The following is a 13,200-nucleotide window of genomic DNA, read 5'->3' on the forward strand; positions in this document are numbered from 1 at the left end:
CTACCCTGATCTTAGTTTAAAAATTTAAACTTTAATTTTTCAAAAATTAACCTACGGTTAATTGCATTTTTCATAGTAAATTATATATTAACTACTTAAAGCATACTTTAATAAATAATACTTTAAAAGTTTTACCATAACAAATTTAAACCTCTATAAAAGCTGTAAAACCAAGTATAAATACAATTGGTACATACATCAGCAAATGTTAAAACATGTTTCAATTAAAAGCAAAACAGTTTATTTTTTTATATACACTACTAAAACATACTTCAGTGAAATAATCAGCGTGATTTCTGCTGAATGGGTAAAAAGCTCCCAGTTGATGCCATCTCCTGCAAAGACTGACCGATGGTTTGTCAAAAAATCCACAAATATCTGCTCCGGTCTGTTGTAATTAAGTATATTGAAGAATAATGTTTTGAAATGTACTAATGTTTTGTCGCCTAAAACATTACATTAAGTTCAGAACAAACACACTAAAACTATAAAAGTATTCAATACGAAAAACATTATAACCTGATTTGAATACAAATAACTTAATGTAAATATTAAAAATAATTAACTTATCACTGAATTACCTACTAATGAGCTAAGGTAGGTAACAAACACTTTTACTGTACCAGCTAAAAAGTTAATTATTAAATAACTTACACAAAATAAAAGTCTAGAAATAAAAAAGTTTTGTAAAAACCAACATAGGCAAATCCAAATAGTGAGAAATCAAAGAGTGAGACAATTGAAGACTTCATGTGAGACCATTTAGATGTATTATCTCCAAACCAGTGGCCTAAATGATGCAATTAAATTTGGTTTAAAATATGAATAATGCATTATTGTAAGTAAAGCTGAAGATATCTAACAAAATAGTTCAGTTTTGCTATACTTAAGATATTTTTAAAGCTAGCACACAAGTATTGTATTAATTTTAATTTGTGTTTTCTTGACACTTAAATATAATTGGTAATGATAATGCATTTTTATACGTTTTAGTGTGAAAAGACTCGCTTTTTATACTTTACTTAGTCTACAGCATTACTGGTGGTATTCACTGTTACTTATCATAAATACACTATATATACATAATAACCAATACCTGTATATTTTCCTGCACCTGGATAAGTTGATCTTGAGATCACCATGCATCTTTTACCAGTTGCTCCTCTACATGCTCTATAAAAAAGAAATGACCTTTATAAATACTATTTGTAAAATAAATCAAATAATTGACTTATAAAACTATGGTATATTGTCAATTCCCAGCCTTGATTATTTTCCACCCGATCAAATACCACCCGCGTACAATTCCCATTCAATCTTTTTTTTTCTTTATTAATTCCTTTTTTTTTGTAACATATTTGTTTTATTTTTGTTATTTATTTATTTTTACTATAACTCTTACCCTTGGTCGGTAAGCGGTTCTCGGTTTTGATCGTGGGTTGGAAATGATCGGTTCCCAAATACCTATACTATTTGTTGCAAATACAAATATTCAAATAAAACTAACTCCATGGTAGGCTGTGCCTCAGACCACCCATACAAACTGTGGACGTTGTAATGCATTTCTTCAACACCGTTTACTTGCTGCTTGCTAGTCATGCAAATTGACTTGTTGTACAGTGTTCCTTCTCTCAACATGTCTGAAATTTTAAAGTACATATTTGTTAATTTAAGATCATTACATATATTATACTTTTTGTGTTTATGGTACTTTGTAAGTGTACTTTATCTTAATAAATGTAACTAGCTGTTTTTCAAAATAGAAACTACACTATAAAAGTTAACTAACATGGAAAGAAAGGGGGAATTTCGAACGAACTGTCGTCAGGGCAACCGTCCCTGTCCCCATTGACGAAGTTGGCGGGTTCGTTCATGTCGATCCAGATCCCGTCGAACTTCATCGTGTCGTCATAGAAACCTTTGACCTCATCAGCCCACCACTCGTAAGTTTCAGGTTTGAAGTAATCAGGGAACGCAACGTGCGCTTTAAAATCCTGAAATAATTAAAAATATCTTAATTGCTTTCTGCAAACTTGTTAAACTAGATTTAAACACTTAACTTTTATGTTTCTTTTTTAAACAAAACTGAGTTTTTTATTAATTTTGTTCGCAAAAAAATCACTTACGTATGCTTTACAGAATTTTAAAAACAGTTGTTTATTCGACATAAAAAAATTATATTTTGAACTAACATCATCAGGGTAGTCATGTCCTGGCTGGTAAGGCCAAACTTCTCCGTAAATGAGTTTTACAATAACATCCATATAATTTTTTTTATTATTTCTTATAACAAAACTAACATCATCAGGGTAGTCATGTCCCGGGAGGTAAGGCCAAACTTCCCCATACAATATATCTCCGTTTTCTTTTCTGATGTACACGTCTTTATCCAGGCCTCGTTGCCACGTCGGGTACGGATCTGTCTCGTTTGCACTAATTGCTGGATCCTAAAAGTTAAAAACACAGTTGAGAACTAAACTACGTCGAATACTTTTTGTAGTTAAAGTGTTGTACTTTGAGTCTGAAGCTTAAACTTTTTTATTTAAAAAAGAAGCTTTTTTTTGATTTTTACTTCTTGTTTTAGATGCTTTACTTGTTTAGTTTTAAAAGATAAACCATATATTAAACTATTAAAGTGATGTATAGAAATTAAATAATTTAAATTGTGTAAACATCATATGCATCGTGTTAATTTGCCTTGTAAAAATATTTTTTAAATCAATTTCTTTATTGTTGCAAGTAAAACAATTATGACGTCACAAACCAGTATTATGACGTAACGCATGTTGTATTCGTCCCTCATTTTGTTCACGTATTCGGGGAATCCCTGGAAAGTTACGGGATCGTAAGTAAAGTCCAATCTTCTTTTCATCGTGTCCACATCACCGTATTGGACGTCTTGACTGTTAAAGTTAATATTTTCAATTAGTTGTATAATCTTATTGAACATTTTTCAGGCACCATATTAAACATCTTGACTTTAACTTGATAAAGACATTTTTTATATAAGATGGTGTAAAACTTAAATTTTAACTTAAATAATGATAAAAAAACCTAAAATTTAAAAATTCAACTGTAAAATTGCATTTGTTTGAGTCTAAACAACCATAAAGTGATTAAAAAATATATTAAAAAGTTTAGCTCTACAAAAATAGTTATCCTTGTTACAACCCATTATAATATTCAAGAATGTACGATTCCAACATTGATTATTTATTGTTTGAAGATGTATCTAAAATTATCAAGTAAATAAGATCCAACTAGCTTCAACACAATTAAACAACTCACGGAACACCGAAGCCTCTGTTTTCTTCGACCACCTTGGTCAATTCCTCGATCGAGTTGTACCCGTACTTGCACAGCTGGAACCCGAGCGCCCAGTAAGGAGGCATCATCGGTCTTCCAACCGAAGAAGTGTACTGCTGAATGACCTCGTTAGGCGTGGGACCCAGGAATACCTGGAAATCTAGAATTCCTCCGGTGGTTCTGTGCAAGTGATAAAAAACATGCAGTTACAGATACTTAAAATCAATACTTTCTAGTTTAATAATTTAGTTTCTTTTTAAACTTTATTGAATTTTAATAAATGCTAGTATTAAAAAAAATAAGTCTGATATTGGTAATTTGAAAAATTGTTGTACCAGCTCTCTTCAAGTATCCGTATTTCGCAACTGTCATTTAAAATAGAATTTTATTAAAACTTTTATTGAAACTACATATTGAAACTTTTTAAGTATGATCCTCTTAGTTTGTAAAGTTGTTGTACCAGCTTTCTTCCAGTATCCGTAGTTTGCAACTGCCATAAAAAATAGTCAAACAAAATATTAATAATACTGTGTAATCTAACCTCCACGTAGCCATGGGTCCTGGTCCAAGTTCAATCTCCATTGCGTTGCTGTTTTTGAAGAATATTGCCGAACTTTTACCCGATTTCTCCATCATCATGAAGAGTGGATGGTGACCGTACAAGTTGGCGTCAAGCTTTCATATATAACAGTTTATAATATAACACAATTTTTTTTCTAATGTTGATTTCGTATACGATAAAATAATACAGACTTTACCAAAACAAGTATTAACTCTAGGCTTATCCTAGTTAAGTTGTTATTTGCAATTAATCCTTAAACTTACTTTATATAGTTATTAAATTTTATCTTTGGATAACAAGAAAGAATACAAGGCAATATTGAGTAAAATTAAGATAATTTTAATTTCATACTTGACAGTATTATTACCAGAACTTTGTTATCAAATTTAACTGAAAATTGTCAATTTTTAAACTTTACGTACTCTAATTGAATAAAAACTTTATTAAACTTGTTAAGTTGTTATTTTCAATTCATCTTTTAAAGTACTTCTATATATATATGTTTAATTTTAGCTTTGGATAACGAGAAAGAATACAAGGCAATATTGAGTAAAATTAAGATAATTTTAATTTCATACTTGACAGTATTATTACCAGAACTTTGTTATCAAATTTAACTGAAAATTGTCAATTTTTAAACTTTACGTACTCTAATTGAATAAAAACTTTATTAAACTTGTTAAGTTGTTATTTTCAATTCATCTTTTAAAGTACTTCTATATATATATGTTTAATTTTAGCTTTGGATAACGAGAAAGAATACAAGGCATGTTGAGTAAAATTAAAATAATTTTTATTTTTTACTTTAATAATATTACTACCTGAACTTTGTTATCGGCAGCGAACATTCCCCAAACCTTCCTAACCGAAAGATCGTGTTTGAAAGTGGGTCTTTCAAATTCTCCGAGTCCGTACAAGTCGGTGGTTGTCAGGGACAGTGGCATCGACAAGTACTGGTCTTCATATACCATCTTGCCAAGGTGCATTGTTACACTGAAATAAATAATAAAACATTAATAGTATGTGTAGTATGCTATTATAATATCTTTTAAGTTTACTGCTTAGAATAAACAGTAAACTTAGAATATAGCATCTTACCCAAGTGCATTGTGTAAACTTTTGTTTTATACCAGATGACTGTTGTAAATATTTAATAAATTTTGTCTGATAACTATACTATAAATAAACTTAGTGTTAGGGCATTGACGAAAGATTGCCGCTATAAACAACTTTACTAAAAAACATCGTGAAAAAAATTAAGTAGTAAACTGATTACAAAAGCTTACAAATTGTTTCTTGGTTATTATGTGCTAAAATTCTGTCAAAGCATAATACTAAGGTAATTATAATGCCTCACACTCAACCAAGTTTGATCAAAAATCTAAATAAAAATTCAAAAGAACTTCAAGTAAACACTAACACATTCTCTCCGGTACTTTTTCTTTTCAGCGTGTAAGTAGCGCTTTCACCATCGTTCTCAGTAAACGTTGTTTCGAACAAAACATCTGAAGAAGACCCAACACCTCCCTCTGATGTGTCCAGCGGAACCTCATATCTGGAGTTTGACGCGTCTACTATCTGTTTTGTTGCTTTTATTTATTCAAAAAAAAAATAATTTGAGTTAATCGTGCGTTGTTTTTCTGTTCTAATTTTTAAGTCGTTAGAGTTGTGCTTAATTGCCTGTTTTTTTTAATATTTGTATTTAGGGATCTACTGGATCTATTGTCTTTTAAGATCCAGGCGGATCTCATTTTGAAAAAATATCCGGATCCGCCCGGATCTTAATTTGAACAAATATCCGGATCCGGTAGATCACTACTTGTTTTATTTTTTTTAGTTGACACTTTATGCATTTAATCGTTAACAAATGGTACATTATACCTTACGTTTAACAAGTATATAATTTGTTTTGTACAATACAAATAAAATCTTCAAAAACATTTGAGCAAATTAAACTGTAAAAATAAACTTAAATTTTTCTATCATGTTTAAAAAAAGCCTATTCAATTCTATTTCATTGTTTACAAACAATAGTCGTAGGGTATTTGCAACACCAAACCAAATGCACATATAAAAACAAAAATTTTTTTTGGGTGTATTAAGTTTCAAAAACATAAAACATTGCAAAAGCAAAAATCAGGTTGAAAAAAGCTAATATAATTGATGAAACACGTCTTTAAACTTTTTTTTTTCAATCATAATCAATAAGCACAAAGTAGAAACCTATAATTTGTATAACATATTTATTTTACCTAGCTATAAAGTTGAAGTAAATGTTTATAAGTTGTTATAACCATTTGTTACACTTAACTTATAACCATTCAAAAAAAGTCTGAATACCAGGTAATTTAAAGGTGAGAGAACTTTTGTACTAAAAACAATTGAACTGTTTCAATTGTCAGTAAAATTTTCAAATACTGCTGCAACTTTAAATGGCAAAAGCGTTTGTTTCAAAGTAGACATACTAACCTTAGTCACCAGAAAAGCACACTCGTATTATCAAAACTCATTAAAACCTGATCAACTTACTTTAATTTCGACATGTGAGTCGGAGATGTAATTAGTGTCAACTCGAATATTTTGTATTGGAGTGCTGAAAAACGATGTCGGGTTTTCGTGCTTCATACTGAAACTCTCTCCTGTTCGTTTTTTAGAAAATTTTACAAAATAATTATTACTTTATTAATAACTTGGTGAATTATCTAGTGATGCAAACTATTACAATTTTACTTTTATAGAGTTTTCAAAGGAGCTTTATAGTAAAACTGAAAGAGTATACAACATAACTTTGTTTTTCGTTTAAGCTGCTACCTCACAGTAGTTACGAATAACAAACATGTAATTCTCTTGTTTATATTTAATCAAGCAGTTATTAACTACCTGCCGCTTCTGTTAAACAAATGTACAGAACTAATTTTGGAATAATTAAACAATATGGTACGTACTTGACTTAGAAGTCTTAACCAAGATTTTAACTTTCAGTAATTACTAATAGCAAAAGCGTAGCTTTCTTCTTACATTTATTTGCATTAAATTAGTTTTATAAAGAGAAACAAACCTTGCGCTTCAGTAGATACGTCACCATCAATAGTGAACGTTTTGAAATCATCAGGGTAGTAACACTGGGGCTCGTTTTCTTCAACACTACCATCCCACAAACAACCCTTGCTCGTGCATAAAGCTTCGTCCTTGTATGTCGTTCCCGGTAGACAGTTCTGCCTATAAATTTAGAAATATATAAATGTTTTAATATGTTATAAGTTTCTGTTAAAACTAGTTTAACTGTTCACAGCAAGCAGTTCAGTCTGTTTGTAAAAAATAAGCGTGAAAACAGACAATTATACATTTTAATATTTATTTATATAACTATAAGTATGTGAAATGTTGTAAACAGCAGTCTTCATGTTGATTATAACATATATAATTAGTTGTTTGTAATATTTTTTTTGTTTTTAGTTTTTACTATACTTAATATTTTAAACTATAATTGCTTATTGTTACCTAACAGTTTCAGCCTCCGCCCAGGATACAGTCCAGTCAGTTTTAATGTTCAGTGCAAGGTTTGTTATCAACAGTTGCTGAAAAATAATGTAGCGTACTAAACTATACAAATAGTTGAACACTTTTTTAGTTATTAAAATAATGTTAACCTTTAAGAGTTTAAACAGCATTAATCAAGTAATAAAACAATTAATTAAAAAACATATTTAACTCAACTGATAAACACAAAGAAAAAATAAGTTTAGTGATATTTTAAGTCATACAAGCAACTAATTACACAATCAAAGAATTCTAAATAGGTTTGTTTATGTCTTACGTTAGAAAATATCTCGAAAACTATATTCATAAAAAGTACAAACGTTATTTTCAAATACGAAGTCTGTGTGGTCCACTCCGTTAACTGTCACTTTTCCAACAACGATCGAATTGACTCCCAGCACTTGTATGTTTTCAAATATTTTTTCCTCAGTGTAGCCGGCGTTCAGCACTTTCGAACTGATCTGGTTCTGTTAAATTATTGCTTAGTAGTTGTCAAACATTAGAAAAAATATTTCGACTCTAAATATTGTCTTTTTTTATGAATTTTAAATGTTATCATTTTACAATCTGTTTCAAAAAGTATAAGACTTTACTAAAATTTAATAAAATAGCATTATGAAAATTGTTTAGTTTTAACAAACTAAAAAGTACTTAAAACTAAATGGGAATTTAATAGCTTTGGTTTTCTATTACCATAACTCTACATACAACCAGTTGTTGCTGCATTCAACTTAGAACATTACTGTTTATATACTAAATAAAATGTCTTATTTCTTATTACAAATACAAACTTCATCCCCTGTAAATTCAAGATTCAACCAGTTGTTGCTGCTGTAGGGGTCGATCTCGTTACCATCATCCCAGTACAAGCTGCCACTTGAGGTCTCTCCTGCGTCGTTCATGGCGTAAAGTATTGAGAAATCGTTCAACTGCTGCTGCTTTGTTGTTCTTTCCGGTATCTGTTTTGTGGAGTATGTTTTTTAAAGCATACTTGACTGATTATTAAAAACTATATTAATAATGATATGGAAAAGTTGTCGTAAATAAAACAACAAACTATAATATAAACTTGGTAATTTAGACATGTTTTAAAATGTCTAAACCGTGGTTCCGTTTTGTTAAAGGGACACATAGTACGTTTTTTTTTTTTTTATCATGAAGCTAAATGCTACAAGTAAAAGCATTTGTTGTTAACGAACAAACTTATTCAGTGTATAATGTATAAAAACCGTACTTGTGTAGGTATAATTGAGCCTCCTCTTATGTGAACAGGAATTATTTCTCTTGGAGCATCCAACACTTTTGTTCCTCCGCGGACATCTAACTCGTTACCTAAAAACGAAAACGTTTTGTTTATAGATTGATACAGAAGTTTACGTAAACAAACTACTAGTATGTATAACACTTTGATTGTATGTGCAGTGCAATAAAACTTGTTCTTTTAATCACTTGGCAAGGCGTACACCTTTTACCCAAATTTTTACGCAAAGAATTGCAAGGAAATACTATCGAAACCCAGTTGAGTTATTCTTAGGTCAAATTCTTTAGAACAACTAATGTGTTCTAAAGTCGCAAGCTAACATAAATAAATTCTAAACCTAATTTCAAAAAAAATTTGAAGCAAGCATACTTTTTGAAACTGAACAGTGAACATCTTTCTTTTTTAAATATTAATTGAAAATATTCTTATACAAACAAACCTGTGTACCAGTCAAACCATCTCGCATCGGGGAAGTACCCTTCTACGGTAGTGGCCCCTTCTTCTAACACGGGGGTTATGAGGACACCTGAACCTATCAGTATCTGCTCGCTGATGGTGTAAGTCTGTTTGTCCGTTGGGAACCTGTTGTGACGTCATAATAAATGATTATCGAAAAAAAAAGGATCAGTCAATATAGCTTTAAATCGCAACTTTCACTTAGCAATAAGTGTTTTCAAAACTTTTTTTAGAAATGTCTATAAGTTTTTGTACTTATAAAAGTTTGCACTGCTTGAAGTAAGAGCTATTAAGTAAGTAAATATTTCCTGACAACTAAGTATTTTAAAGTTGAACTTAGTTTATACTAAAATAAACATTAAGTGTGCTAACAATCTTTTGGAAATGTTTTTAGTATCTATTGAGATAGAATTTAACAAACATAACTCACTCTGCAAGCAGTGATCTAACAACAGTTGATCCTTTTGTGTTGGCCTGGTTGAAAAGTGTGTAGTAGTAAGGAAGCATTGCGTATCTGATTCTCAGTGCATCGCCAGTTATTTGCACGAATCTGTTTGTAAAGTTCTCAAGTAGTTATAAGTTTTCAAGAACATATACGTTTTGGTAAAAGTAAGTTTTAACACGAAAACTTTTGTAAAGTTAAAATAAAAAACGAAATACAGTAAAACAAAAATTTAAATACGTATTTTTTTTACGGAAACTTGTAAAAAAACAGTTTTTATTAAAACTAACATAATCAAAACTTAAAACCTATTTGAACTAAACAGCTACCCAACCAGCAAGGTTTTATAGATCATAACTTAAAATTTTGATAATGCATCTTCTCAAACTAATAACTCAACAGGTGCCCTATGAAAACGAAAAAAAAAACATAAGTTCTCCACAACTAACTCATCACCAAAATAAGCAGGGTCCTGATCCCTCTGTCCCATGGAGTTGTGGTTCCTACTGAACGGGTAGAAAGCTCCGATCTGCATCCACCTCAGACACAACTCCTCATCAGCGTTTTGGAAAAATCCGCAGATGTCGGCTCCAACGTAGGGGATCCCGAACATGTTGAACTCCATCATACCTGTTGTTAGATATAGTAAATAAAGTACACACTTATTGTTATAAAGCTCAAGTAACAGTACATTAGTTGGCTTAATATATATTTAAAAAAGAGAATCTCTTATGTGTGGCTAACCGAAAATATTTTTGCTATGATACTATTGTGTTACCAATCAAAAATTTAGTTTATAATATTTTCAATCTTACCATTAAGTTATGCTCTCATGTAAGGTCAATCACATGTATTGTCATAATGTTAACAAAATTTATTCTTACCAATCAATGAAAACTTAGTATAAGGCCGGTCAGAATTGTTGTAAATATATACTTAAACACTAATAAATACCAAGGATATCATTTTTCTATACTAACCAATCAACGAAGCTCTTATATATGGCCAATCTGAAGTGTTATCTCCGAGCCAGTGACCTCCGTATTTTCCGCTTCCTGGAAATGTTGATCTTGAAATTACTATGCACCTCTCGCCTGTTGCTTCCCTTTAAAGTGTTGTTACTTTTATTAAAGCCTATATGAGAGTATCTATTAGAAACTTTCGTGAACGATTATTTGTTAATGTCTGTTAAAGCACATGTTTTAATTTCGTGAGTTATCATTAATTTACCTTTAGATAAAGTTAGCTTAAATAGTTTCTTTTGTACTATATCATCAGAACAAAACTTAAACTTTTATTTAGCTAACACTTCTACTTACTTTAGTTTTTATTTTGTGAGGCTGATAAAAATTTAACTTTTGACTTGTCACAAAGTTTTATGAATTTATAAGCACATTGACCTTACTTACAAGCATTTATATATATACAAATGTTACAAAGCATCTAAGTCGTTTACCTGCAAGCATCAAGAGTGGGTTCAATCTGCATTCTTCCGTACAAACTGTGCATGTTGTAGTGGAGTTCATTGCTGTTCATTGTTTTCGGGTTGTACTGCTTGCTGGACATGCAAAGTGTCTTCTCATACAAGTTCTCTCCTAAGATGCCTGTAAAAAAGTCATTGTTTGAAATAGATTTCACTGTAGTAACTAGTGAAACATTGTATTGTTAATAAAATTTAAAATTTATAATTGTAGTAAATTTCTTAAAATATATACATGAAAAACCTTAACTTTACAGATTAAGTCTTAATGATTATTAAATTATATATTATATTTGTTCACACAAAATATCCCTAACCAAAACTTTAGTTTTGTAGTTTATTGTATTAAGTACCACTACATTTTTTTACTACTAAGTTAAACTTTAATTACCTTGTTTTCCATAATTAAAACACAATAGTTAATTGTTGTTAATAGTAAGTTTTTTTTCAGCTGAAAGAATATATATAATAAAAACTAGCATGTAAGCTTTATTTGCAGTTTTTATTTATTGCTTTTATTTTTATTTTGTAAAACGTGTTCCACTAACCTGGATGAAATGGAATATTCTGATCATACTCTGACGGGGGACAATCGTTTGTGAGTGATCCCTGAACAAAACTAGCTGGTTCGTTCATATCCTGTAAAAACTTAGTCATGTAAGTTTTGTTTAAAACATTACATAATTTATTAGTTATTAATATATAAATTTTTAGTACTTAGTAACTTAATTTCTTAGTTATTAATATTTTACAATAAGCTAATAAGACACCATTTAGTAAAGTGCATGGAACAAAATTAGCAATTTGATTCATACACTGTGATTAGTCTGTAATGAAAAAAACTATGTTGTAAACTTTGTACCTTTTAATGCGCTTTTACTTATTATAGATAGTTTTCTAAATTTTGTAACATGTTTGTTAGTTACCATTTTACAATGAACTTTGAAAAAAAAAACTTGCTAGTTAATTTTATCCTAAATAGTTCAAAACCTGATAATTTAATCTATTTAAAACGTTTGAAGTTTGTTTCATATTAAAAGTTGTTTTGTAAACTAACACAATTGTTTGGCAAAATTTGCTGTTTACTTAACACTGTAGCAATATAACAAAATACTTATAATATTTATGTAAATACTAGAAAGTGTAAATTGTATCATTTTTACATAACTAATTAGAAACATAGTTGTGTGATTTTATGTAAACTTCAATACGTAAAACCTTAAAATAGACATTGATGTGTTTGGTTAGTAAGCATATTTTAAAACAATGACTCATCAATGTACAAAACAAATAAATTTTTGTTTGCTAGACGATTCGGAAAACAATTGATGTATTGTGGTGTAAAAACACATTTTGAATTTATTTATGGCTACAAACTGTTTACTTTAAAACTTTTTCAAGGTAAGCAAACAAATCTGTTATATCTCGCAATAACAAAATAAAAGAGAAGACACAAAACATCATAAATTTTAGGCATATACTGTTTTGATTAAAAATAGAACTTTAAATGTTTCAATTTTTATCTTTATTTTGAGTAATTTAAAGGATTTTAAAAACAATTAACTTAAGTCATCTTGTTATGAGTTTTAAATAGTTATTTCTAAGTATTATTTTTGATGTTCTTCTGTGCAATAGTGTAGCAAGATATGTTTTGATAATTATTTTAAAGATTTAAGCTGTATAGCAAAATTGTATTTTAAAGTATATCAAAAATGACATCATAATTGAACAATGTATTTTTCCTCGTTTCCGTTTTTTTTAACTTTTATTCTGTTTTATTTGATTTCCTTAATTTGCAAAGTTTTACTTTTAAAAATTCGTTTTTATTTTTATTTTTTTAACTTCAATTTTCAGTTATATCTATAAGCCTTATGACTTAAACAAACAAGAATGTTATTTTTTTTTAACATCATTGTATTCTAAGAAAAACTGACCGGCTTAAAAAACATAAAACAATTTTTCAATAATTAGAACAACTTAACATTTTGTAAATTTTCGAATGTATAGACAAAAAATTAATTTTAAGTTAATACGAAAACAAAAGTTAACTATAAGTAGCCTCTTGAAAGCTAATGTTAAATTTAGACTATAACTAAAAGAGCTAGTAAAAAAGAAGATGTCTATTGTTTTTTAAAATGCTTTTCGACAGAAGA

The 13,200-nt window shown here is 29.4% G+C and overlaps 1 protein-coding gene across 1 annotated transcript in view; it reads right to left on the bottom strand.

Moving 5' to 3' along the window:
* LOC145833632 (sucrase-isomaltase, intestinal-like) overlaps positions 1-13,200 on the bottom strand; it is a 36,320-nt gene that overhangs the window by 14,069 nt on the left and 9,051 nt on the right. The window contains exons 13-35 of the mRNA XM_082940779.1: positions 11,596-11,686; positions 11,024-11,171; positions 10,548-10,672; positions 10,017-10,197; positions 9,556-9,675; positions 9,109-9,251; positions 8,643-8,740; positions 8,200-8,367; positions 7,729-7,875; positions 7,370-7,446; positions 6,927-7,087; positions 6,398-6,507; positions 5,289-5,446; positions 4,690-4,861; positions 3,848-3,981; positions 3,289-3,486; positions 2,765-2,903; positions 2,292-2,447; positions 1,790-1,994; positions 1,508-1,640; positions 1,097-1,173; positions 699-790; positions 272-388 (exon numbers count right to left, since the gene is read on the bottom strand). Coding sequence (XP_082796905.1) covers positions 272-388; positions 699-790; positions 1,097-1,173; positions 1,508-1,640; positions 1,790-1,994; positions 2,292-2,447; positions 2,765-2,903; positions 3,289-3,486; positions 3,848-3,981; positions 4,690-4,861; positions 5,289-5,446; positions 6,398-6,507; positions 6,927-7,087; positions 7,370-7,446; positions 7,729-7,875; positions 8,200-8,367; positions 8,643-8,740; positions 9,109-9,251; positions 9,556-9,675; positions 10,017-10,197; positions 10,548-10,672; positions 11,024-11,171; positions 11,596-11,686 — 3,150 coding nt within the window. The remainder of the gene's footprint in view (positions 1-271; positions 389-698; positions 791-1,096; positions 1,174-1,507; positions 1,641-1,789; positions 1,995-2,291; positions 2,448-2,764; positions 2,904-3,288; positions 3,487-3,847; positions 3,982-4,689; positions 4,862-5,288; positions 5,447-6,397; positions 6,508-6,926; positions 7,088-7,369; positions 7,447-7,728; positions 7,876-8,199; positions 8,368-8,642; positions 8,741-9,108; positions 9,252-9,555; positions 9,676-10,016; positions 10,198-10,547; positions 10,673-11,023; positions 11,172-11,595; positions 11,687-13,200) is intronic.

This window comes from Thalia democratica, chromosome 4, assembly GCF_965202585.1.
Source record: "Thalia democratica chromosome 4, ktThaDemo2.hap1.1, whole genome shotgun sequence".
In the NCBI taxonomy this organism is placed as follows: Eukaryota; Metazoa; Chordata; class Thaliacea; order Salpida; family Salpidae; genus Thalia; species Thalia democratica.